The sequence below is a fragment of the Melospiza melodia genome, chromosome 6, assembly GCF_035770615.1.
Source record: "Melospiza melodia melodia isolate bMelMel2 chromosome 6, bMelMel2.pri, whole genome shotgun sequence".
NCBI lineage: Eukaryota > Metazoa > Chordata > Aves > Passeriformes > Passerellidae > Melospiza > Melospiza melodia.
The window spans coordinates 68338785-68364637 of NC_086199.1; the positions used below are offsets into that span (position 1 = coordinate 68338785).

General features: G+C 36.9%; 1 protein-coding gene across 2 annotated transcripts in view; it reads left to right on the top strand.

The window, feature by feature from the left end:
• The window catches only part of EXT2 (exostosin glycosyltransferase 2), a 71201-nt gene that overhangs the window by 26757 nt on the left and 18591 nt on the right, over positions 1-25853 (top strand). For both annotated transcript variants that reach the window (XM_063158833.1, XM_063158832.1), the window contains 2 exons: positions 6951-7082; positions 15856-16045. In XM_063158833.1, the coding sequence (XP_063014903.1) occupies positions 6951-7082; positions 15856-16045 (322 nt within the window). The remainder of the gene's footprint in view (positions 1-6950; positions 7083-15855; positions 16046-25853) is intronic.

Here is a 25853-nt window from a genome sequence, read left to right on the forward strand (position 1 = left end):
CTCTGGTTTGAGGTTCAGATAACCCCGATGCTGAATTATGGATTAGTCTTTATCTGAAGTGATCATGGGCCTCCAAAACTTCAATTCCTTGCTTATCTCCATTTTTAGCTTTAGAGGTGACATGTTGTTACTCTGAACACTCTATATACTGTCTGCACTATTGCTTTTCTTGGATAGGTCTGCAGTGAGAAACAGATGCAACACAGCCAGTTTAGGTTGAATTCGAAAGATGCTTTTAATCTGATATTCTATAAAAATGTGAAAATCAGAAAACTTTTCAGTTTCAGGCAAGTTAGCATGATTTTACCAGTATTTAATTGATTTAATGGATTAGCTTTTAAAATTCTTACATAATCCATGTATGGGGAAAAGAAACCAATTTTTACTTGCAATTTCTAAAGAGTTTACCTGCAGTTTCATGTAATTGTGCTGGCACCCTAAAAGTAAGATCACTTTTCAGAGCACAGCTCTCTTACTGTTTTTCATGGGCTGAGAGTTGTTTTTGAAAAATGTAACCTAGATTTGCATTTCAAGTCCTCATCCCTCTCTAGGAAAAATGAGACTACTTCAGGTCACTATTGAAAACAGAGCTTTAAGGGAAAGAAGGACCATGGCCTACAGCTAGTCACTTATTTTGTCCTCTCCTGATCCATTACTAAGAGAGGAATGGATTTATTGGAAGTTATTTTAAGGTACCAGAAGTCTAAATTTCTGTCTGAATAACCCTATTTTTTCCTGCACTGATTACCAAGAATAAGCCAACCTGCCTTTGGTTGAATGTGATCGAGTGATATCACCAAGGGTCCTAAACCATCAAGCATTTTTTGTAAATCCCAAAATCTTACCATTTTTTAGAAACAACAAAATACTGTTTAATTCTTAATAGTATTAAGTCTTATGAGGCTTTCTTGTAAGCCTGTATAAAAAACCTAAACATATCACTGGTTTTAGCTGATACCAGGTGGTATCATCTCTGCTGGAGAACTGCATACTAAAAGTAGTATGTGTGATCAGCAAGGAAACTGTTGGAACAGGGAACCAGATGTAGGAGCAACGAAACAGTACAGAAAGAGGGTGCAAATTACAATTCATAAGCAGAAAAAGGTGGGAACTTGAGGCTATAAGTTCCTCAGTCTAACCCCAAAATTTATTTTGAGAAACTTTTTCTAAAATGCATATTGCTCCAAAAGAGTAACTTACCTTCAGTCCCCTTTTGCACAGGAGGTCAGTAGGGCTCTTGAAGCTCAGGTTTACTATTGGACTATTATATAACATCAGCTATATTCATATGCATCCTGAGTATAGGGCAAACATACAAAAATTCAATTTATCTTGAACCTCAGTAGCCCATTTAATTCTACTGCCCAATGGCAATAGTTTGGGGGCAGGGGAGGTTGCCTGGGACCAGTCTGAGTACTTTACTTGATATAATAATGTGCTGTGTCTCAGTAACTTAAAATATGTTTGTTAAAACAATATGGCATAAAACTTTAGCAGGCCTTGTGGATGCACTTCCATGTCCAGAGCTGTCAGATGCACAGCTGAGCTGTAGATATTTACTGTAATATCTTTTGTATCCCTGTTGAAGGTACACGTTTTAGCAAAGGGTTACCGCAGTCAGTTACTTAGCTAAATGTTTTATTAATTTAAAGTTTCTATTTACAAATAATAAGAGAAGATAAAGTTAATGGGTTTTTTTTCTATTCTTTTATCCATTCCAAAATTTGAAAGGTTTAGAATGGTTAAGTCTCGTAACATCTCTTTGAGGTCAATATTACACATACTGCTGAGATGCTGAAGTAGAAGCAAGAAATCTAATAAATGCCAAACTTTTATCTGTAAATAAGTAACAGAACCAGGATTAAAAGTAAGTTCACCAAGTTTCCAGGCCATTGCTGTTGCAGCAGGTAGGCCACACTCTTTTGCTTGCATAGACTTCTCCAATCCAGCTGGGAGTAAAAGCCAGGAACACCAAGAGCCATTAAGAAGGGAAAGCATTTAAGTAGAGTCACCATAGGTGGTGTGAAAATGGTTGTATTTCAAGGCCTTGTAAACCCTTTCAAGGCATTTTGGAAGCACTGAACTGTTGCAGTGGGGCAGAATCTCACAGCATCATGGCGCCTGACCTAAAAGTTGAGAAAAGTGGTGGTTTATGGGCAGTTAAATTTTACTACTCTTTTGCGAATTTTTTTCCCCCTCTTGCTACTTTTATGAACTCCCACCAAATCATGGGCTGTGAAAAGCCAGAAGGCTAGAAAGTTCCTTTCATGGACTGTTTTGCCCTTGATCTAAATGTTAAAGAAGATAGTCCTTTCCTTACCTTATGCCCAGTGGGTTTTTTTGTCAAAAACCAATCGAAATATTTACATTGATCTGTCTTGCACTCCACACCAGGGCACCATTAATGGCATTAAAATTAGAACTTATAAACATTATATGAATGAACTCTGTAACCTGATGCTATGTTGGCTTGTAAAGAGCTTATAAAGAGATGCTAGTCCCCCAAGTGTGTTTATTTCTAAGGAAAATAACACCTTACCTAAATAAATGTTACTTTCTATGAGTAGGCTGCCCTGTTGCTGCATGCTGCTGCCTGTTGTTTGGTATGAAAATAAGTTCAAATGCTCCCTTCCCAAGCTCTTGCCTGTGCTGGTATGTACTGAATATTGGCAGTTTAGTTTCTTCATAGTCTGAACTAAATCTTGGAACTGAAAACAAGTGGAATTGAACTTTTGGGTTGGATGCTTGCTTGCTTGGTTTAAGGAACATCTGTCTTGCAGATATTGCTAATCTTTCTCAAGGTGTGCATGTGTATTTGTAGAGATAAATTGATAACACTATATTACGTTAAAAAATTTTGGCCTTCACAGAAAGTGGTGGGTTTTCATGGCTGATTTGATGAGGATGTAGCAGTTGGAAGTGGGGCAGGAGGAAAGAAGAAGGAAGGGCAACAACTTAGAACTACTTACTTGCATGCCCATGTTTGAATTTAGTCTGCAGTGCTCACTGCTTGGCGAGAGAAGAGAATTTGGTCTCCGATTCCTTCAGTCTTTGGCTTCCATAATGAAGTTGTCATGGCTTTGTTAAATTTACTGCAGAAAGGGAATTCAAATGAAGTAATTTCATGGGCAATCTATTGTGTAATGAGAACTTCCAGTCACTTCCAACCCACTGGGCAACCCGATAAGATAATGTATTTCTCATTGTCAGTCAAGTCATACGGTATGCTCGATTTGACTCTTCAAAGCATTGGTAAAACTGTTTTCAAAAGTAATGCTTTTCTGTCTTTCATTTTGCATCTATCCTAGATCTTCTATTTATCCAGAAATTTAGAAGGAGAAAAGAAATTGGATTTCTTCTTTCAGTTTTCAATTCCTTGTAAGCCATAATGGTTAATGTACATTGATCTTTGTTGTCTTGGCAAACAAAGTACAAAGCAGATGTTTGATTTCTGTTAACCATGTAGGTTGCCCATGGCCTAAGCAATATTTAGGTGTATACAAAGTTAGTTTTCTGTACAAGTCTGTGTGATTCCTAAGAAAAATCTGGAAACTTCATCAAAGAGTACTAGAAGCTAATTTCAGTTCAAGTTGAAAGGAGGAGTCTGACTTCATCATAGTTGTAGTCTTGTATAATCAATTCTATGTGAAAGCCAAGGTCTGGACTTACGGATTGTTTATTTCAAGATCCTGAAAGGAGTTCAGGTAGCTCTAATTAGTGCATTACAATTACCATACCTTAAAAACATTGCTTAGTGTATTAAAGTTACTCTTGAATTTCCTGGATTCGTAGATACAAAAAAAGGAACAGAGAGCTCATTAAAGCCATGTAAGAACAATAAGAAAGTTGGCATAAGAGTCTGGAACAGAAACCTTTTCCTTTTGTTGTTGTTACTCTCCCATATCACAAATGTGTTCATGGGATTTCTATCTCCTCTATTTCTTACATTCCAACATAAGATTTTCAGCCTCACCAAGCAGAGTAGAAAATAGATTTCAAATGGAATCAACATATATCTTCCCAATAGAAAACTTTCCCAAAATATTTAGTAACTCAGCATGTGGAACAGCAGACACTAGCAAGCCATGTTAATCAGTTCTGCTTTATAAAAGCAAACAAGGTGGGGAGGAAGTAATGAGACCCTGAAACATCTGTTTGGGGACTTCAAATCCCCTTAGAAGGTTTTGAGTTCTGCCTTAAAGAAACACAACTCCAAAAATATTACAACTAACTGTGGGAACATTTTATGGCTCTTTACAAAAAATTAATTACATAAATATTAGTCTATAAAACACAAATTCCCTCTGCCCCCTTCTCCAGATTTGCTTCAGGTATAAAGGTGTAATCTTCCCTGACATTACAAGCATTCTTTAAGTAAAGAGAAGCTAGATCAGAGCCATCCTACTTTTGCTGAAGAAAGAAAACCATATTTGATTTTTATGAAGTTAGATAGCAATAGATATTATGGTATTAATAAACAGTCTTAGAACATTATAGGAATCCTGTCATTTAATGACAATGGAATACATAATCCTGTATTTCACACTATTAATAGTTACTTAATTGCTTATAAAGTTGTATGCTAAAAGGCTACATAGTTTCTCCTTCCTACTTAGTGCTGCTTGCAGCAATTGTTCTAAACTGTTGTCTATCATGAAAATAAAATTTAGAATCCTTTTTGTTTAGCATACTTGAAAAAGGAAATTAGCTGTTGTGGTCCATTTTAATTCTTGATCTGCTTCTGGTTTTCTTTTTAGATAGTTTGCTGTTGTGATAATATATTTTTCTTCAGGGATAGGATATGGGGAAAGAAATACTAATGCTTTTGCTTAGCATGTGGTGTTTGCTTTATTGTCTTTTTAGTTATTCTTACCCTTTTATGTAATTCTTCTGCTTTTACACTTGAATGTGGAAGTAATTTTGTTCCGTGTTCCTGGTAATCAGCCTGTTATCCAGCTGTTAAGTCCTATCAGGGAGAGAAATAAGGAGAGGGAAGTAATTCTATTCTAAACTGAAGTTGCTTTGCACTCTCTCTGGATGACAACCTCCAGAGTAGTGTCATTTTGGACATACCCATCACTCTATGCATGGGTGTCCAAACTCTATGCATGGGTGTCATGGGTGAGTTAAAATTTAACTCTATGCAGTTAAATTTTGAAATAGCCTGAAATAGTCACAGTTACGGCTGTTTGCACAGTAAATGTAGTACTTCAGAGAGCAAACACCTCTTTCCTGGTTTATTTTTAAATTGTAACATGGATTTTTTTCATCTTAAATATTTGCAGAAATATTCTACTGAATCTGTTTTACGAATTTAATTTTTTTTACTCACAGAGTAGATTTCTAGGGCTGGTGGTTCAGCAGCAAGACTGTAGTCCTAAACCCCATATCTTACACTCTGAGTAAAGTAGCATAAACATGAATATGTGCAAGTTTGTGCTTATAATCTTTCCTCTATACTGTTATTTAGTCTAGGAATATCCAAAAGGAAGTGTAAATGCAGGAATCACTATGTGTCTTCTGTTAAAAAGCACTGACCTTCAGAGTGAGATCTGTTGGCATTTGTTAAAAACAGATAAACAAGAGTTATTTTTGGTTAATCCTAAGATCTGTACCTCCAGAAACTTGGTATTCTTTCAGTAATTGAATAAGGTAAATAATATGGTAACTAAATAAGGTAAATAATATTATTTAATGTTTTCATAGCATGCTATTTAAACTGCTAAACTCTAGACCCTTTTTTGCTATTTAAGAAATCTGTAGCAAGAGTAAAATAGCATTTGCCCAAATTTGTGTATTGTCTTCAGCTGTGTCCTGACTCCGAAAACTTCTAAAGTTTCCAATTAAAGAAAAAGTGCATTTATTTTAATTGCTCTACCTTCTAAAAGCAAACACATACTCTTATAGCTGGTAATTCACCATAGGGAGATTGCAAATGAAATTAATTTCTTGAGACTTCAGTGTGCTGCAGTTTCCTGAAGAAAAGTAAGATTGAAAAAAATAATATCTTTTGGGCCAGAACTCTTGACCTATGTGTTTTGGTTAAGCATGTTTCCTTCTGGGTTGGATAGGAACCTACAGGATCATTTGATAGTTCTAGGGATTGACAAAGTATGTTTACATCTCTTAACAGAGAGTCAGATAAGTCAGCATTTTCATTTCCAAACCTCTGCTTTTCTTCTGTAATTTCTGTCATACACAGAAACTGGGACAAGATGAAAGCTTGTATGGGGCCTTAGTTTTGGAGCAACTCATCTGTGAAATTCGGAGCACCTGTGTATAACAATCTCAGGCTTCATTTCACCAGCTTTACACTGTGCTAGAAATTAGCCTGGATTAACAATTGTAATAAATTGGCATGTACATGTATATTTCTTGGTAAAAATAATGATCATTTACTTGTATAAATAATATTAGGTCTCTTGGAAGCTATTAGTCTGGTAGGTTTTGTGAATATGGAAATTCTCTATATGATCAAGTGTTTTAATATCTAATATTGATGTTAAAAATAGACTTTTAAGTTCTGCCTTTCAGGCAGAGTGCTTTTATTTGATTATTTAACTGTACTGTGGATTCCTTTACCTTAGAAAAAATGGAGTATATGTAATTTATTTTCTTCTATGGTCAAAATGCTTTTGACATTTTTCAGAATGAAAATGTATGATCTAAGTGTGAAAGTACTTGATTCCTTCAAATATTTTCATTCTGTTTAATCTCTTGCAAAATAATGCTGCTGCTTCTTTTTATTGGCTGTGAGTCCTTTTAAGGGGTGGAGTTGAGTTTGAAGCCTTCAGGCATTATGGAAATACTCTATCTACAATAAACATGCCTCCTAATTTAATTTCCACCTGACATGTAGACTGCATGGAACAGATTGTGCATGGCAAGCCAAAATTGAGTATTAAGCACTGGATCTGGCAGTGTGAAAGTGAATTTTATTTTCTTTACAGGCAAGGTGGTTCTGGGAAGCATATTTTCGATCGATGAAAGCAATTGCTCTCGCTACTCTTCAGATTATCAATGATAGAATTTACCCATATGCTGCCATTTCTTATGAAGAGTGGAATGATCCCCCAGCTGTGGTAAGCAAATTCATTTGATTTACTCATAAAACAAATTGTGGTTTTGTTTTTTTTTTTTTTTCTTGTATAAAAGGTATGTGCTATGAAACTCGGTAATAATTCTGTGTCTGACTTTGTGTGTGTATGTGTTGTGCTGGTAACTTGCACAGATGAAGCTAATATATTTTATGACAACTGGCAAAATAACTAGCAGTTTTATGTCCTGGCACAAAGATGAGAACTTTTAACTTTTGCTATTGCACACATTAAATTGCTTCCCTGTTTAGATTTTTTTTTCCTTGATGCACACATGCGCGCACACACACACACACATGCTTTATTTTTATTTAATTCAGAGAGAGTTTGGAGCACTGTATATATTTGGACATAGTCTGTATGATGCAGAGAAAATAGTGGAAATGCTGAAGATCTCAAAAAATCTGGGGGAATCTTTCATATAATTCTGTTGATATAGCTGATTTTTCTTATGCCTAAAATTTTCTCTATGTTACTTCTTAACAATTTCTCTAATACAGAAACTGATGATCAAAGTTTTACTGGATTTTTTTTTTGCCTGTTCTTGGTTTAATTTAAAGTTTCACTGGTTGAACTCACTTCTGTTAAGAAAAAACAGTGCAGTATTAATTAACCTCCTGCACCAAGCAGCTGGTTCTGATTTTTTACTATATAAAACCCTGTAGATAATTTTCACTCATAATCAGTTAATTTTCTCTGTGTCAAAATATAAAAAATAGTTTTGTTTTACTAATAAAACCAAACTTGTTAACTGTCTTGCTTTATGATAGTTTAGAAAAAGAAAGCTGGGTAGGAGTATTGGGTAGGAGTAAAGTGGGTTTTACTTGAAACTTTTCAGACCTGTGGAGTGTGAACAGTTGCTGATGAAGAGTTAGAAGCTCATTGCTGTGTTTCAGAAGTTCTGTTTCCATTGCTGAGCCAAAGGCATTAATAATCTCCTCTTGTCCTTTCTCAGAGAGGAAATGTGGCCCTGATCAGTATTAAGGGAAAATTAATCTGCACAAGTGTGTACTCGACAAGAAGGGAATCAGAATATCTTAACACCTTTACAATTATGGTAGCAGAGCCAAGCACCTTTAAACGTGCTTAGTGAAATGAAGAAAATCCTTTAAGGATTACAGAGGGAACCTAAAAACATATCCTGGATTCTCTCCTGTACTTTTTTTTAAATGCCCTAGTCACAGTCTCAAAATTGTCTTCTTGTTGGGCAGTAATAATCTGCTTGAGCCTGTGTCTCATCTAGCTCCTGTGTAATATCCACTCTTAGCACTGTTACAATTTCTAGTCAGCCTGGATGAAACATTATAGTTGGAAGGACTTAAATATGTACATTTGAGGTAGCAGAAAATGGCAGCTGTATCCTCTAACTTTGATAAGAAGGCAAAGTAACTAATGTCCTTTTTGTTTACAAGAAAATGGTGGTATTCTTTTCTCAATAAACTCATGACTGAAGTTTTTAAAGAAAATTATTTCAGTCTCGGGGCTAGGATATAGCTAATTGTTAAAATAACTCACAGTATTTTGCATAAGCAAAATAATGTGAGTTAACATTAATACCACAGTGAAAATTGTGAGTAACTTTCATAAATTCTTGTGTTACTGGCCAGAACTAACTTCCAGAACTTGCCATTGTATTTTGCCTTCAAGGTCACCTGAGTGCAGCCAGTTCCTTTAGCTCTGCCTGTTGCTGCATGTGGTGTTGTGGTCAGTAGGGATTAGGTACAATACTCTTCTGTACGCTTTTGTTCCTGTTACCTGGTTTCCATAGGAACACAAAGGTGCAGGGTGTGTAGAAGAGGTGCAGAGGTGCAATCACTGTTTCAAGGGCTTACTGAAATTAGCCAGACATTACTTTAATCAGTACAAGGCTCCTCAGATCCCTGTGCTCTGGATAGTGAGGTTTTGAAAATGAGAGCACAGATTTGCCTATGGAATATCTATACAGGAGAATGCCAGCTTTAAGGAATTTGTGCATTTAATTGCTAGGACAAATTCAACTGTATAACAGAAAGAAGAGCTTGCTGTGCAAGTTCATTATGCAGAGAAGGATACTTAGAAAGAACTTTTGGCCATGATTTCTTACCTGCCCTCTTCCTTGGTTTGAGGTGGGAATTTTTTGTGTGTAATTTTGCTTAGTAATTCACAGAATCCTGAGAAGTAATAGAAGAAGTTTGGTAAGATGTCCTGGTTCCTAATTGCTGCACTGTTCAATTGTTACAACTGCTTCGTGTGTTAGACAAAGCAGTATAACCATTATTTCTACTTAGACAATTAGAATGGCTCATAACTCTCCAAGGTGCACATTATACTTTGCATTTTGTTGAAGTATGGTAGCTTCATGTGTTTGCTTCCAGAACACCCAAAGTAGTCCCGCACTCTTCTACAGTTGGGTCACAGTTTCCTCTTTCATGTGCAACCTTTTTTTTTGATATTTCTATTTCACTTGTGGTGAACTAACCAAAATAATATTCCTTATATAAAACTTAGCAGGCAAGAAAAAAAAAAGAGTGGTGGTGTGTGCAAGGGAGGGACTGTGTGGCTTGAAGGCTGCTTAACTTGGCATTACTTTGACTTATATTGGCTCAAAATATTAGTAAGACTGTTGCCTGAGTATCTTCACCAGAGTGTCCATACAGCAGTGGTACACGAGGGTGTTTTTCCAGGAGGGAGTTTGCAGTATGCAGAAGATAAATGCATATACAGTTAATTCCAGACTTAGTACATGGCACAGGGGAAGTGATCCAAGCAGTTTTATGTGTTTTTATGGGCTGACTGAAGACTGTTGGCCTTTCTCAAGCAAAAAAAAAAGTAATAAAGTGGATTATTTTTCTACTTATTCACTGTCCTATTGAGGAAATGGAAGACTAGTAGCATATAACATGCTAGTATGTTATGGAATAATACTTTGAATAAAAATGCATTATGACATATTTCTTCCTTTTAATGAAGAGGAGCAAATGATACTTTTGGGGCCTGAAATTCATTCCGGTACTACTGGAGCCCTTTACATCCCAGACAGTCTTTTGATGCAGGCATGGAAGTTTAATGTCTTTTATATCTTTTGGCCCAACCATTATCCATTAGGCAGAGGCAATCAGTTACGTCCAAGTAAGCCAGAAAATGAGTGATTCTACAGTGTGCATTTTGATGGTTACCAGTTTGGGCTGGATTAGAAATAATGACTTGGGCTTGAGATGTGATCTGTTACCTTCAATTAAGTACTTTGTTATGCTCTAATAGAGGTAAATTACTTCCTCACTTATGCTCCGTTGTAGATTGCTGAAATTCTCCTCTTTGCCTTATACCTCACTAATACGTATGGGTTTCTGAAAAATGAGTAAGACAGCTTTTTTCAGAATTCTTCAGCTGTTTTTGCTGAAATTCTTTCAAGCCTGTTTATAATGCAGACCTATGAAACATTAGATGGTTTTTTTGTCAGGGGCTGCTTTTGAGCTCTGACCTTGGATGATACAGACCAGAGCTTAATAATCACTTGAGAATATCAGTATGTGAACAATAAACATACCAGATTTCATTTCTTCCAGTGAGGCAGAAAACAGCACCATCATTTGGTGTAAGCTAAAATAGCAGAGTTGTCTTAGTGCCCAGAATGCCATTCATTTAGCAAAGCCTAAGAAGAATGTTAATTTACAGAATACTTTGTGGGTCCTGCCAATTACTAGGAACTTGACACTTGTTAAAAAAATAAACTCTTCCTAACTTCTTTGACTAATATTTTATAGTCCTCAGTCTACAGATAGTGCTACTGTTATAACTATGCTTCCTTCTTAGTACTGTTTGTCATCTCCAAAGCATTAAGCAAATATTAGCATACACTTTTTTATCTACCTGTAAGTGAGAGCAAGCTAGCACATTTCTGGGCAGTGCATATTTGGTATTTTTTCCATTGAACACTATTAGATTTCTGTTTCTGCTGTATTTTCCAGCTACTTGTGTGATGGTTTCAATCAGCTGGATCAAATCTTGCTTTATTTATTATATTAGAAGATATGTATTTTTTAAAATATTAAATAAAATTCATTTTATTGATGGCTTTTTTTGGTGTTGGTATTATGGACTGGTTGAACATCCCACACGTATTCAGATGTAAACGTTGGTATTTTTATGTGAGTGTGAAACGTGATTTAACAGTTGGTTCTTTAATTTACCTGCCCAGAGTTAGGGTACTTTTCTTACACAGTGGATTATTCTACACTAGGTGGAAGTTCCTGTATATCTTGTGGCTAATTTTTTATGTGAGGAGGGTTTAAGATCTTCATTGAAACATGAAATGATGGCCACTCAACTTTGTAATGCTGTTGGGTGTAAGAACTTTGGTTGGCTCTGGACAAATAGGGAGGGTTAATTCCTTTGGGTTTGCCCTGTGACCATTTGAGGATGGGAAGCATGATGAAATACTTTCTCAAAGTATTGAACAGAAACTTACCATAAATAATTGGAGGAAAATAGAATAAATCAAGGCTTTTTTTGGTCTGGTAATTCATAATTGAAACCATGTTGAGGTTAGATTGATTTTAAGAACAACCCAGCTGAAAAAGCCTTAACCACAGTGGCAGGGGATATCTCTCTGTTTTGCTTAGATGTGTAGGACTGCTCAGCTACTAAGTTCAGCACACTGCTGTCCTTACCTCTGTGTTTTTAAAAGACGGTGAATTGTTGTTCAGACTATATGGTTTCAGTAACAGGTAGTTTACAACAAGCAGGCTAGATGTTGAAAATAAATTAGGTGGGAAAGCTCACTGTCTTGTTCATGGGAGCAGTGAAATTTTATTTTTCTTAAGTGCTGTTGCTGAGTTTTCCCACTAAATGATAGCTGGGAGATTCTTGATTCTTCTTTTATATGGAACATCTTACACAGCCTTGTTTTCCCAAAGACCATTCTGTGATGTAGTTCCTAATGTGTCTACTGTACCTTTCCTCAAGTCTCTTTCAATGGTGAACAACCAGTTAAGAAGTTTTGGGACAGGACTGAGTCCTGAGTCTTTGTTACCTCTGATGTTTTACCAGTATCTCTGAGGCTCCGTAGAATTTAAATATTAAGATTGTCCATTTCTCAGTCCAGCTGTATGTGTTCATTGATGCTGTGGAGCTCCCACCTCTCTCCCTTCTGTACCCTGCTAAGAAAGGTCTGTTATAACCTTCTCTGCTAAGTTTAACCTGAAGACTCTACCTCAAATCCAGCCTGAGGCCTCCCATGTCATGAGAATTCAGCTCCCTTAGTGCATCATGCTTAATGTATTTATTTTTCCTAAAGTAGTATCAGGTTGTTTTTGATGACCAAAAGGGAGGACGATATTTGATTGAGCTATAGTAAAGGAAGGTGCCTTGTTTCTAAGGCATTATCACACATGCACACTTGTAGAAAGCATGCACAGGACAGCTGCATTAGTCTGAATCCTTTTGTATATACAGAACCCTTCCTGACTTCTCCCTTCTTCCATCTTCAGGCTATTCCCAAGCTCTCACTGTCACTCACATTCCAGTACTCTGGATTTTCATATGAACTGCAAAGAGCTGTCAGACAACTGAGACTGCGAGACTTAAGTGACATGAAATTACTCTTAGGAAACTAGCATTTCAATTTGATCCTTTTTGCCCATAAAAATGATTCACAGCAAGTAACCTATTAATCTTGGATTAATTATCCTGGCTCTTCTAATGATATTAGCTGGGAGGGTGATAGTGAAGGGTTGTCTTATCTATAGCTGAGTGTCAGCACTTTGTCAAAGAAAGGTGATGGATGATCAATCTACTGTTGCTGTTTGCTCTCCTCTCTGAGAGTGAAAGTCCCTGTGAATTTCCATCAAGAATGTTAATAAAGATGGGAATAGAGCAAATGTGCCTTCATCACTTGGTTGCTTGAGCAGTGACTGGGAGAAGCCATCCCTATGTCATTAGCCATTTCATGCTTTGCTGCCATAATGGAGATTTAATTAGGTTGCTGTTGTATTAATTGCCTGTATGGTTTTCTTTTCCCAAGCAGAAATCTGGAAGACTTTAGCAAATTATGGAGGCTTGAATTTGCCTGATTTCCTGCAGAAAGTGGGGTCAATAGGTCTCAGACTGTAGACACACTCTTCAGGCAGGCAGCAGGGGGTTGGCTCTTAATGGCACTTGAGAGATGCTTAATTGCCTTTTTGAAATGTTTTTCTCAAATGAGAGGCATGGTTCTCCCATCCATTAGTGTGTGTCTACAGGCTTTTCCCTCCCTCCACCATCCTTTAGTAAGTGCAGAAGCAAAGCCTTCTTTAAAGTTGCTTTATTTTCCTAAGTTATGACCAGCAGGGGAGAATTTTCATGCCTTTCTGAAAGTAGTAGAAGTTGTGATTTAAGGAATGTACCTAAAATTTAACTTTAAAAGAGGAATTCATGACCATTTTAGATATATGTGCATGTGCTTGCACACAAATGCATGATATATTTCTTTCTGTAAGTACCTAAAATAGTCTTAGATTATGGAAAAGGAATAATGCTTTTCAAAATATATGATAGCAAGCAATTTGTTAGGAAGTGCTGTGGACAAAGAGAAAACATTTCTAGAAAAACTTCAAATGGGAGCCATCAATCTAGGTAGCAATTTTCACCCGTAAGTAATAAATAGAACATTGTCTGCAGATGGCTCTACCAGTTATTTCTTCTTGTAGGACATAAACATAATATTTTCTTGGCACTCTGATTATGATGTTAAACCTCTGTTTCAAGTATTAATGAAAAGAGGTTTCTGAGACTTGTGGTAAGAAGCTGCTTGACATTACCAAGGTCATTCAGATAATAAGTCTTGGGGTGGGGGTTGTGTGGAAACAAGTCTGTAGTCAAGCTTTAATGAGGTGGATTATGCTCTGGTAACATTTAGATTGTGAATTACTCTAGGAATTATTGGAGCTACAGCAAAATCAGAGGGCTGTCCCCATCTGCCACTAGTCATCTTGTACAACTAGCAAAGTATGTACAAAAGCTTTAATTTTAGAAAATGTAATAATCTGAAAGCAGATTTTTCTCAGCACATAGCAGTTGCTGAAGAAATGGATGTATATTTTCCGAATTACTGAGTGTGATTTCACTGGTAACCATGTCCCTTTCAAGAACCAAAGTTCTATATTGTACTGTTACTGTTTTTACATTATCCTATTACTCCTCTTGGGTAAAAACTCAAACTTTGTGTTTTCCATTAGGATCCTCACAAAGAGTTTAAGGTGAATGCTGCTTTTACCAGACCTGATAAAATGTGTGTAGCTGAAGACCAGTCTGTCTTTTCAACTACTTCAGGAAGTCTAGTGAAACATATTACTCCTACTGACAGGTCCTTGCCCGGAGCATAGTCTTCGACTATCCTGGAGAAAAGAGTGTGCCAGTGCTGTGCTTAACTTTTCTGCCTCACGTATTTATCCCCTCTTCAATTTTGATTTGTTCATAGAAGGAAATCATATTCACATCCTTCTTTTTTCTTCTTTACCAAAATGTTGTGATGTCTTTCAGTAAATAGGCTCTTTATCCCCCTTGTCCTTGAAGTCATTGTAGAGATGTCTAACCATTAAACATGAGGAATGTGATTGTTGAGTGTATAAAGTTAACCAAAGACTAAATAGGGAAACAGAAAATTTCAACGTTTACTTCCTAAAAATGTGGCCTTGTAACTGAGTCTGTAAGACTTGCTTTACTCTGATACAAGCAGGCCTATGGTATGAGTTTAGCTGGAGAATTTCACAGTATTTCTGTAAACTGCTGACACTTGCTAACCTCTTACAAGTCTTCATAGTTTTTACAGGCTAGGATTCAAAACTTCCTTGCAAAACAGCATCATTCAGTTTCTGCTTTCCCAACTCCCCTTTTCACCTTGTCCCAAAGGGTTTGGTTTTTCCCTTTGCTTCTCTGTCTGACCCCTGATTGGAAAGTCAGTTGGAATGGAAAATTTGAGACTAAAATGCTGGTGTTTTCATTCTTGTCAAATGGTCCCTTTACTGCTTCCTCTCCCATGTTGTCAGCTCCAAAGGGGGTTGGCACATTCAGTGGGAATGTAGTTGTCTGTCTTGTCTCTTGCCATCTGGGCTGACTTCCCTATGCTGTGTATTGAAGTAAGATCTTTAAAGTCTCAAAAGGGATGCTTTAGTTAAAATTCAAAAGGAGCAGATAACTCTGAAATTCATCTTTGAATCTCATATCTTTTAATTTTTTTTTTTAATGTAATAGGTGGGATTTCTCCACCATTGACCAAACTTTGTGGAAACTCGTACGTTGCTCCTCTTTGTACCTGCTTTTTCCCTTTTTGTTTGGGTGCACATTTTATGCCAAGCTTAAGGGTTTGTTCCTTTGCTTTTGTTGTTGTTAACACTTTTTCACTCTGAAATTGTAGTGCTGATTAAGTTTCTCTTTTTTTATTGAGTCCTGACTCTAAATATAAATGTCTTGAAATAGTGATTAGTAAATGAGAATTGAACCATGCTAGCTGGGCTCAGTTTGCCTTGGTTTTCCTTCTCCACAAATCTATCTACCTCTTCCACTTTAGTTTTTGCCTTAATCTCTATCTGATTGCAAAATTACAGTCAGACATAAATGAAAATTGAAATAAGAAAGAGATTGGAATAAAGGTTTTGAGAAATTGCCAAAGTCAGAATTGGAGAATTGCCTGATCTGAGCAAATTACAAATCTGATGGTTAGGGTTTGGCTATATGAATTAGTCCCTGTTGTGATAATTTACTTAAACAAATTGCTTTACTGTTTTCTTGTCTTCCTTCACAGAAATGGAGCAGTGTGAGCAACCCACTCTTCCTTCCACTGATCCCACCTCAGTCCCAAGGTTTCACAGCCGTGGTTCTGACCTATGACCGAGTGGAGAGCCTTTTCCGAGTTATCACCGAGGTGTCCAAAGTGCCCAGTCTATCCAAATTGTTGGTAGTCTGGAACAACCAGAATAAGAATCCACCAGAAGGTAAAAACCCGTGGGAGGGGTGGTGGAGGAAGGTGAAACTGGGCATAGCATATCTATTGACACCTGTTACAGAATGATCTCTCTTCTACATCATTTATATTCAAGAAGTATTTCATGGTTCTTTCAAAATAATTGGTTGGGATTTTTTGTGACAAAGTGTTTGAAAGTAAAGTAAGAGAAAGCAAAGTAGATAACAAGAACAAAAGCATACCAGTGGTTGTGCTGCTAACTTCTGAATCAAAAGTTATATAGTATTGCAGAAACATTTCTGTCCTCAACATTTTTAGAGGGAGTAGTAAGGAGAAGCTTATTTTTGATCTGTCAATACTTGCTTTTATTTCTTTGTAGACAGACTTTTGTCACAGTGTATATATTGCTGCTACTGGACTGTTTCTAGAGCAAATGTGGTTCAAAGCAAAGTAGTTTGAATGCTTGGAGCTATAAAATAAGCGAATATGTTGATTGATTGATGAAATGAAATGTAAATTTGGGTCATTTCAGGTGTCCAGAATGGAGTCTCCATATCACTAGAATATCATGTGAAAATGCTAATGCTTGCCCAGTAAGACAATACATAAGTGCCTATTTTAAACTATTTCTGCTTCCAATACATTCAGTATACTGTGCTGCTCTCTGTAGTATGTGAGTGAGTCTGGTGTCATCTGCATGGTTTTTAAATTGTTTTTAATATGTGGTTATTTTAAAATGAGGACTCATTCACAGGGATTTTCCCGAGTTATTTATATGTGTAGATTTTTGGAATGAGGTTTAGTTTCAAAGGTATATTAATTACTCCAGTGTGAATTCAATGCTGTAAATCTCTCAATTATTTTGTTTTCAGTAGCTGAGGTGTACTTTGCCAGCCTGGCATACTGCTGTACTCTATCCCCTTGTACCAGGTCTCAATCTCAGTCTGCCCAGTCCTCACAGCTTGCTGCCTACATTTTCAAACCAAAGATCCCTATCCCATGTTTTTTTGTCTCCTTCTATGCAATGTCATTGTACACTCCATGGGCTGCTCTGTGTCCAACCAACTCCCTTCTTTCCCATCTTAGGCTGCCTGCCTCCTGACACCGTGCTGCTCCTAATCTGTTCCCAGGTCCTCAGCTGGAAACACATGTCCTGACATTAGTGAATTCCATTATGAAATCACCATGGAATAAATGGGAGGTCTTGCCCCATGTAAGGGAAACTAGCTAGGCTTGGCCTTTGGTAATCCTCTCCAGTGCTAGACAGACTCTGCAACACTGCTCATTTTATTTCTGTGCTTACTGTACTTACCTTCCCTAGGGTGACTTTCTCCAAGGTCTGAACACCAGTACTAAAATCCTGAGTATTGTGCTGGGCAATTAAAGCCTCCTCATTCTGCATTAAATACTGTAGCTATAGTAGCTGAAATGAAACTGGTTCCCATGTGCTGTGCATATGGATCTGTCATTCTCATCTGAAAATGTGGTGATTTTGTGGGACAAGAAATGTTGCCTTCTAGGAATACGTTCAAAAGAAATGTTGTATCGTGGATTCTTCTGAAGCAAATGAAGTGTGTTGTTAGGGCTCTTCACTTTATAATTCTCTTTCCAGAGGCTTCAACTGCTGCTTTGTTCTACTCTTCAAGGTTAGTTATTCTTCATAGCAGCAAGATGCAACATAGAAATTAATCCCTGACCACTTGTCTCAATTTACCATCTCCTAAGAGCTGCTTAGAGCCAAGCTGTTGCTACCATTCACTTGGCTCATTTGCCATTTTGGCAACTTGCTGCAGTTGGAAGCAGAATTACTTTATTGCTTACTTTAAAAAGTGTTCTTTATTACTTCTGGGCTAAATACCTCAAGTTTAGTCATATTTTAAATGTTTTGCAACCCTTTAGAGTAAAAATTGTTGTGTATAAATTGATAGCGACAGGAATTTTTGCAGTAAGCAGTTATTTTCTAAAAGCAAAAAAGCTTAGTGATATATAAATTTATGTGATCACTGAGTGTGGGTGGATTCAACCCAAATGAATTGTTTTCACATTTCCTTCAAGTGAGTCTGAGATACAGGAGAGCTGAAGCAAATAGATCATTAAAATGACCTTTTCTTTTCAATCATTGTTTTCATCCTGAAAATCAAAGTGTGTTTAATTTTTTTCTGCCTCTATTACCCCTAAGTTATAAACTAGTTAAAAAAAACCCAACCTGTAGAACTTAAAATTGTGGACTTGAGAGCACAGTTGAAAGCATAAGCAGTTTTGTCCTTGCATTAGCCTAAGCATTGCATTGAAGCAAATAACTATTTGTTTTTAGTGTCCCTTTTCCCTTTATTGCTGTTACAATCATTGTAATCTCTTGGCCCATGGCTAGAGAGAGGTCAGTTTGATTAAATGAACTTGTTTTATTCCAGATCCATGCAGGGCATTCCACTTGGCTCTTCAGCCAGTCTCTCGTTCAGTCTGTCTATTAGTGATCCTAATCCTCGGACTTCAAAGCTTCTGCTGTTTATAGCCTGTTAAAGCCAGGAAGTTTCTGATGGATTAGAACAAGGAATGAGTTTGAAGTTTGTAATGTGCACCACTGTCACTGATAAAGTCTAGTTTATTACCCTACAGTAGTATCTGCACTTTTATGGCTATTCATTTTTAATTGGTTGTAGTAAAGCAGAGGTGCTTAACCTTCTAGAGCATCAAGTGCTTTATTTCTTGGTCCTTTCCACGTAAGAGACATGTTTCAGTACAGAAGCAGATCTTGGCATTTGTCATTGCAGCTTTTCATGTCTTCATTTTGTTTTGCATGTGTAAGTGGGAGGGCTGAGTGAAGAACATCCAAATTGCCTTCCTTAGTGAGTATGTGTGCTAAATTGCAAATTTGGCTTAGGTTTCCTGGGATGCAGCTGGCAAAGTGCCACACAAGTGACATGTGGCCTTTCCTTTCTTTCCTCTGTCAACACCAGAAAATTATTATAACTGAAAATACCATTATTATCACAACAATATGATAGGCATTTGCAATAGTGCCTTTATGTAATGATATGACTTAGGAGGAAAACCGGGTGAAAATGATATACTCTAAAAATTGTACAAAATTTAAGATCATGGAGTCACAGGTGGTCACTGCCATCAGTAGTGCTGAGCATCCCAACTAAGAGGTTGTAGCTGATTTCAGCTGCTGTGCAGTGGTAACAAGTGTGGGGAGTGTGCAAGGTGTCTGGAAACAAACTCTTTTCAAACCTAAAACTCTCAGGGCAGATGCAGCCCTGATGCAACAGAATTTTTTTGTTATGTTGGCTGGTAAAAAAGGTAAGAGGGCAATGGATTAATTAAGCACTTGACAGGAGAGTTTTCAACCAAGTAGTGTGTAAAAATATAAAATTGGAGAATTACATGTATGTGGGTAGGTTAGATATCAGTAGTAATTTTAAGATTGTTTTTTCCTTAGCCTTAAGAGTTTGTAAGGATCATTTTTTTAACCTATGTCTGAGAGCTGTCTGTGGAAGTCTGAACTGATGGTTCTGTGTTTTCTTTAGAATCAGTGAAAAGAAACAAGATGAACTATGAGAAACACAGATGTCTTGTGCAAAGGCAACAAAGTTTGAAGTTTACACAACGTTTTTGATGGTAAAAATATTGAATCTTATATGTGAAATAGCAGAAAGAAAATAGCACATACATGGATGATTCTACTTTGGAACCTTAAAATATTATAGAATCAGCTTGTTATCTTAAGTACTCAATTCATTTAGGGACGTGATCTCTGCTCAGTGTCTTTGGCTGAGTTTTGCTTATTTTCTGTGCCGTGAATTGTATGCAAGAAGCCCATCAATGCAGCAGTAATGTCAGTAGGCCCATAACTGTGTGTGTATAATACTAATAAAAATAGTAAAAGCCTTGAAATACTAGAGGAAAAAATCTATTTTTTCCCCTCACAATGGATCAATTAAAATAAACATTGTGGTCTAAGTGCCTGCCGCTGGGAATATTTTGTAGAAATTATGATTTTCTCCATCAGCCAAATATTTTTTTTCCTTTCATTTGTGTTTTTTCTAAATTGCTAGTTCTGAAATTCAAGAAAATAATCTGTAATAGAAATTCTCAAAAAATATTTGTTTCAGACAAGTGAAGAAACCACTTTGTCTACCGCATAAATAATATTATAATGTAAAAATCTGTTACTGTTAGTAAAGATGCAACAAGCTAGAAATCATGTGTGATAGACTGATTCCTTTGGTTGTATTATAAAAATGAAAAATGTATTTTAAAGAGTGTGTATTTTCTGTTTAGTTGTGGATCCTGGAGCTAAGTTGCTATAAACTTAGCAACTTAGTATAGTATTACTGAAATAATAATCTTTGTATTTCTATTTGATGCTGTTAATGGACAACATTGATATAAACTGTTGGGGCTAAAGAAAGTGAGTATCCTTTGGATTGCTGTACCTTAAGGAAGTATTATCTAAAAACAATAAAAACAACTGCAGTGACAGGTTTGGGATTTTTTTGAATACTGTGCCTTTGGAACTCAGCACTGGTTTTTTAACCCAGGAATGGATTTTTTAACTTCTAAGTTTTTAATTAATTTGGCTTCTTGATCATGGACTTCATGCGATTTTCCTTGATTAGATAGAGAATTAATTCATGGTGATTTTAGTCTTCCATAAGGCATATTGCAAGCATTTCGCAATACTACTTCCTAGGGAAATCTGGAAAGTTAGCCTATCAAACCCATCTTAACACACTGGGCTCTTGTGTCCTAGAACCAAATGTTCTGTTTTGTTATACACAAGAGTAATTCTGTGGATTTCTGTAGAACAATATAAACACTTTAATGTGAGTAGAATGCACCTGTTTTGAGCTCTAAACAGACTTTTCCACTCAGCCATAATGGAAGGAATTCTGATAATAAGTAGATCTTCCATGCCTGATGTTGCTTCTGACAATTTTTTTAAACTTCATACTCCGGCAAAATTCTGCCATTCTGTATCAGAGACTGAAAAAGTGTTAATTAGGTTTCATCAGCAACGTTCAATTAGCTACATTCATGCCAACTACTATGGATCAGCTATAATAAGCATCAGATGAGAGCTTGTACAAAAGTTCAGGTATGAGGATTGGTTATGCTGTATGGGATTCTGTGCAACTGCAAGTACAAACACAGCATGTTTAGAGATGTTTTCTGCCAGTTTTTCATCAGTCTTTGTTTACCTTGCAAAACTTGTGGAAGGGTTTTTCCTTTTTATATTTCCAAATGGACTCCATAGAAGTTTTGAGAAGTGAGAGCGTTATATGAATTAATATTCTGGACCCAGATTATCACTAGTCATGAGATATTCTTAGCTGTTATTGAGGCAAAAAAAATTGTTATTGAGAAAAAAAATGTTTGTACAAATGTCTTTGTATGAGTCATCAAAATGCCGTGATTTTAGGCAGTAAGTGGATTTTTAAAAATTTGTTATATTGGTTTTCATACTGACAGGCATTCAGTTCTTGCCATCAGGAGTGTATGCTGTGTTTCCAGTTCCTCATTATCCTTACCTGCTGCTTCCAATTGCAAATGCAACAAACCATGTGCATTCAAGTATTACTTGCTATTTTTTGAACTTGATACTACTTAGAAGTGGTGTCCCAAGAATAGTGGTTAGCTCTGTACAGCTGCTGTACTGATTCTCATTTTTCCTACGCTGAGTGTTGAAACTGGGAATGGATGATAAGTATGCAGAGCAAGTAATTCCCTTTGTAAATACACTTCTGTCTGCTGACAAGATCAGCAATAATGTTTGGGCTGCAAAAGGATTTGCTGAGATGTTATTAGCTTCCCAGTTTCTCAGAAGCAGGGATACAGAGAATGGTGCTATTTAACAACATGATGGTGTGTCCTGGCTCTGGCTGGGAGAGGGTTAATTTTTGCAGCCTGTACCACCTCACTATTCTGTACTACCTCACTCAGTTCGAGGGAAAGGGAGTCTCTTCCAAGGAGAAGGGCTTCCTTCTGGTGGAAAAAACTTGCTGAGAGGAGCTGTCTGGTATTGTCTGTTGTTGGGTTTTCTTCCATGAGAATAGTTTCTTTTCCTGTACCCTGTTGTTAGTACATTGCCACTACTGTTCATTTTATCTCATTGCTGTTTGCAATAAGTTGCTTTTACCTCAACTTGTGATCTTTGCCTTTTGTGCCTCCAATTCTCCTCCTCTCCATCCTCCTGCAGCAGGTAGGGGGAAGGGAAAGAGGGAGAGAGTTGTGTGGTTTGGAAAGTCTTGGTGGGGCACTGAACTGGGGAGCACCATTGCCAAACCATGGCACAGTGCCATTTCTCTTTGAAAAGAAATAATACATTCCATGGAAATATTGCCCTCTATTATTTTTAATGATCCCCCTTTTATGTATGATGTAACAGTTCATTCAGTACAGAAAACAGGGCTGGATTTCAGACTAAGAAATAATTTTTTATATATGAACAGTGTGCAAGCTTAGTTACATTTTCATTACAAACATCTGATCACAAGCCTAAGGAGGTGTGGAAAGTGAGAGAGGATTTTTGTGAGAGGGTATTCCTTTAGGTTATAATGAAATTGCCTCTTTCTCATGAGTGTCCTCCCTTCTCTTATCTGCATGTCTCATATGATTCACTGGCAGCTGTAGCTGAGAAACACATAATTAGAAGATGGGATTTTTTGCTGCTCTTTTATATGGGAGTGTTTTAACTGTAGATGTAACTATGGCACCTTTTTATCCTACAGTTTAAATCATCTTGAAATCATGCTTGAAAGTTTTGCTGTGAGATTTGGACTTGCAGGACTTAATGGTGGAATTGTGGTCTGGCCAGAATCACCACCATGTATGGGTTGTTAGGGTCTGTAAGCCCATTAGAAGAGGGAGCTGCATTGGACAAAGTTGGGAAACTGGTGATTTTGTGTTGAGAGGACCACACACTGTTTCTATGGGCTTCTCTATCAATCAGTGCATCAGTAGTCCTAAATAGCAGATAATTCCAATCGTGACCTGAGTCATTACCAGAGAGCAAGTGTAAGTGTTATTCACTCTTTACTTCTGATTGTTTCAGTATGACACACAATAGGAGATGCCTGTCATTCTCTTCAGAATCCTTACATACATAGACTTGTATTCACTCCAGAGCTCTAATTCCATAATTTGCTTCTATTTTCAGCTGCATCACAGAGTCCTCACTTATTTCTAAAAAGTAAGAGTAGTCCCCAGTCCAAACGTGCATTTTTATTTTTGTACAAAGGATCTTGTGCCATGATGTAAGATTCTTAAGCTTCTTTTGTGTTTGTCATACTCTATTAAAGGTCTGTCTTACTGTAAGAATACAGCCTGTGCTTTTACCTTGGTTATAACAAAATCTTATAAACTGAGAATTTCCTCCATATATGTTTTGCTAGTGCTGAAGTTTCTCAGAACTTTCCAAGCAGTTTCTGTAAATTCAAAGTCTGATATTACAGAAGTGGCAAACCTTTTTCTAATTGCTCTTTAAATACATATACTTTTCTTTTGTGGTCCTTTAAAATAAATATTGGCAATTTTAACCTTCCTGATAGATTCTAAAACTTTGACTTCTGAAGTGACTGTTGTCTTTTTTATATATGTATTTCTTATGGAGTTCCTGCAGCAGAGCTAATTTGTAATACTTGGATCTCTCACTGCAGCCTGCTGTCCTTTATGATAGCAAATTTTGCCAGGGTTGCCAGTTGTTACCCAGGTGCCATTGTGTCCTAACATCTCCCATGTGCTTCCACCTCTGTAGGGGCAGCAGGCTCCAGTATCAAGTCAGCCTCTAGGCAGCAAGTAGCCTTGTGCATTTTGCATGCTGCAGAGTAACTGGTACCCTGATGTCTTATTCAGAGTTTCTCCAAAATGCTTGTATTTTCTTTTCATTAATCTAAGGCTAAATTCAGAAACTTTATATTATGTTTCTCAAAGCACAAATATTTGACAGTAACATACCCGTTGTTGAGAACTGGTCATTTTGAGAGACTTTCCAAGACCTTAGTAAATCATGTGGATTTAAGAGGATTTGCTGACATCTGAGATGCGTGCTGATTATAATTAGATTACATCTTCATTTTTCATACACTTTTCTTTTTTTTTTTCTTCTCTAACCATTTTTTATGCAAGTGACATGTCTGTTAGTAAGCTATCAAATAGTTGATTTTTCAGAAGAGCTGGAAGTTTAATACTTACATACATGCTTGTTTTTCCAAATTATTATTTTTTGATCCTAGTGATTTTTCAATTTCTGTTTCAATCTATTCCTGCACTTTGTTGCAATTTGGTTGTCATTTTTTTTTCAAAATGTAGCAGACACAAAAAGAAGAGAAGGGTGAATAAAAGAATGCTTAACATGTACCAAATGTAAACTTTGATGCTACACATAAACACAAATTTACAAATTCATGCCTACATATGACAATTCTGATTGCAACTGAAACACTTGTAACAGTATTTTTGGGATTGTTCAGGCTGCATAAAGTTATTTTATACTAATTCTGGGGTTACATTTGGATAATTATAGGCAATTACCCAAAGGTCTTTAAGAAGCTTGCAAACATTACACAGTCTGTAGTTCTTATGAGGCAATGACATTTGTCTTTGTGAGGTACCTGTAAGTGTCTGTTACCATTTATAAAATGGCACTTGCACATTGTATGCTAAACCAGTAAGAAAGCAGTGAGTGAAATCAAGAATACTAATTTGCAGTAATCACTTCCAGTCATTCAATGCTACTGCCTCCTAAGGTTACAATGACTAGGAAGCTGAAAATTTCAGAGTGTCATTGGTCTCCTACTGGAATCATCATTTCAGATTGTGATTCCTGCAGGGCTTTTAAAGACCTTATGGTGGGTGCTGAGAATAAAATAAGCTTGTAATGCTGTAACTGGAATCAATGCTCCATTTCTGTAGTGGCCCCAAGGAGCTTGCTCTATGTCCCCAGCTGGTGGCTGACTGACTCCCCTGGAGTCCATCAGTGATGGGATTGAATCCTTCCAGCTGACTGCTGGTCAATATCACAAACCACTCAAACGTGCTAGGGCTAATGCCTTGTGCCTTCTAGTAGAAAGACAAGGGTTGAGTGAAACAGGACAAGAACGTGCATACGTGTCAAATAAAGGCCATGGTCTACAAGACCACACAGATAAAAGTAGATTTTACAGACATGGTTTCAAACTTACAGGAAAAACCTTGGGGTAGGAAACTGAATACAGATTTGGCCAGTAAATATCACTCCGTGTTTCTTTTTTTTTTTTTTCCTTTTTTTTTTTTTTTTGGCCACCCATGCCTGCCAATCCTTTCTAAAATACAGCTCCAAGAAAAACTGACTTTTGAAGACTTTCTGTGGTTTGGAAATACTGCTTTGTTTTCCTGAGTGAAGTAGTGTTCAGACTCTGGTGTCTTTTAGCAGTGTGCAGATTTGTGAGGTTTTTGAGTATTGTGTGAGCTGTTAAGTCTGAGAGGCCCAGTGGTGATGGGGATGGACACTTCTTCCTGAGAGCAAATTTTACTTGTACATGTGGGAATGAAGCAGCTTCTCCTCTTCTCTGGTACTCTTCCTACTGCAACAGACTGACAGTGGAAAGAGTGCAGAACTGTCTTGGAGGCAGACCTGATTCAAGGTGATAATGGAAGTGAAAGTGTGTGCACATGATTGTATCCTATTATTTTTGGTGTTTGTCAGCCAGCATTCTTCAGATCCTTCTGCTGAGAACAATTCCAGAATATGACCATATGTTGTTGTTTAAAAACTTAAACCATTTCCTTAGGTTAGGACTTCTCTTTATTTTTGTCCTTACAGTGGCTTTTTTCATTGACACCTGTTTTAACTTCCA